The 2,124-nt window shown below is 38.3% G+C and overlaps 1 protein-coding gene across 1 annotated transcript in view; it reads right to left on the reverse strand.

Annotated features, from left to right (window-relative positions):
- Window positions 1-408: 408 nt before the first annotated feature.
- The window catches only part of LOC104956006 (fetuin-B-like), a 6,798-nt gene continuing 5,082 nt past the window's right edge, over window positions 409-2,124 (reverse strand). The window contains exons 5-7 of the mRNA XM_010783430.1: window positions 1,611-1,724; window positions 1,367-1,501; window positions 409-973 (exon numbers count right to left, since the gene is read on the reverse strand). Coding sequence (XP_010781732.1) covers window positions 716-973; window positions 1,367-1,501; window positions 1,611-1,724 — 507 coding nt within the window. The 3' untranslated portion in view covers window positions 409-715. The remainder of the gene's footprint in view (window positions 974-1,366; window positions 1,502-1,610; window positions 1,725-2,124) is intronic.

The following is a 2,124-nucleotide window of genomic DNA, read 5'->3' on the forward strand; positions in this document are numbered from 1 at the left end:
GCTTAAATGATTCTGATTATTAAAAAGATGACGAGATGATAGTCAGTGTTTGGATGTAAAAAAGAAGAAGAAGCAAACTGCTCCTGAGGCAGCTGACCAATAGAGGGGGCAATTGCTGCAAAAAACTTAATAGAGTCAGAAAGCCTATAATTTAACATAGTTTTTACTTTTGAAAGGTATGAAACAAAAAAACTATAAAATGAATATACCGTACATGTTTTTGCCATTGGTATCGATCTTTATTTAATGTTGGACTTTAATCAAGCTTTAGATTTTGGAACTGTCTTTACCCATAATTCTACGGGAGATGTAAACAGGGCATATAATGTTGCAAGCTGTGGGCTACAACTTCAGCCACATTCTTTGTTAATATTTAGGCATTCTCCATTGAAAATATTTTTGAAATTCCCCTTGTGACACAACCAATTAGCTGTTTTTTAGAGGTAAAAAGTTAGATTTTTTAAAATCCCCACAAAAAACCCACCATATATTCATGTATTTGCATAATCTTCTAAATAGTTCCCATATTATGTGATAAATGGATTCCTTGCTATGTAAATAAATGAATCAATCAAATATTATTATTTACACAGATTATTTACTGTTCTCCAATATTTTACATCCATTTTACAATTTATTGTCTATCTTAACTAATTACAACATGTAGCGCAAATGTAGCATTACAACTGATCAATGATCAACAGGTTCCAGACAATCAGAGCTTGAGTCTGTCCAAGCCCAGATTGTGTCTGTGGGGGCCGGGGCAGGAGCTGGCTGCTGGGGCAGATCTGATTGGAGCAGGCTGATCCACGACAGTCCCAAAGGAGCCCCGGGGCCTGGACACAGTGACGTCTGAGCTGGGTGTGATTGAATGCATGTGCTCGTGGGGGTGCAGGTGTGTATGGTTGTCGTGCTGATGCCCACCGTGCACACCGTCAAATTTTGCATGGGCCTGCTCTGTCACAACGGCAGCCTACAGGGGAGGAGAACAGAGACAGAGAAAAGTATGGATTACTATTTCAGTTTCTACTGTTCTTAGGAACATAATAGGCAAAAATGTTGATGAGACCCCATAGACTCAATAACTGGACAATAACTTGGTTGCTATTTCAAACAGTTTAAAGCTCTATAGGGCCATATCTATACAAAAAATGTCTCTGAAGTGCTTTGCTCAAAATACCAAACAGATTTTTCATACCCCTCTATTACCATACCCCGCTGATTCTGTATCTATAACATTAAGAAACACTTTCATGAATCAAAAGGCCAAAAAAAAGGCCAAATGGGTTAGAAGAATTAGTTAATTTGTTATGCCCCGTCTAAGTCATGTTGTCCACATGTGGATCACTGCAGTTAAAGCAGGTACCTGAGGTTCGTAGATCTCACATGTCACGTCGACAGGCTTCCGGTTCTTAAATGAGCTGTTCTTCTTTCCCTCAGAGGTTCTGAATTCAAACTGTTCCTCATGGTCCAAGTGTGAGCCCAAACAGAAGCCTCTATGCTGAGAGAGAAGAAATCAAGAACAGTTGCAGTCGCAGCATGACAGGACTCCAATAGAGTCCAAGTACAGCACATCATGAATTTAGTCACAGTGTGTGTGTGAGACTCACTGCAAACTGACAGTCCATCGGTGGACAGTGACCTAATTCACTGGCATCTGTTGTCTTTGAACACACCGTCTCCACAATGGTGAACTCCACAAAATAGGCTGGACCAACAACCCACTGACAAAGCGCACAAAGACATGATGCTTACACATTCACACAAACTTACTTAGGGAAACGTTACAAATCATTAGCCTATAATGCAAGCTTCATTATACAATATTGCACATTTCAGAATAAAATACATCATAATATTGGATTAGAATTATTCATACATTCATATGTTCATTACTTTCATCTGATGAAATGTGTCTTTTTTGAATGTTTAAAATTACATCTGCCTATGTACTGCACATCAAATAAATGTAGCCATAACAGTGTCAATGTTTCCTTCTGAAATGCAGTGGAGAATTGTATAAAGTAGAAAAACATGTACCTAATAACAGTATTTGAGTATATATACTTAGTTACTTTACACCACTGCTACACACACATGTTTTAAGTTTACTACACACATGAT

This window comes from Notothenia coriiceps, unplaced genomic scaffold (assembly GCF_000735185.1).
Source record: "Notothenia coriiceps isolate Sejong01 unplaced genomic scaffold, NC01 NC01_scaffold00025106, whole genome shotgun sequence".
NCBI classification, from domain to species: Eukaryota; Metazoa; Chordata; class Actinopteri; order Perciformes; family Nototheniidae; genus Notothenia; species Notothenia coriiceps.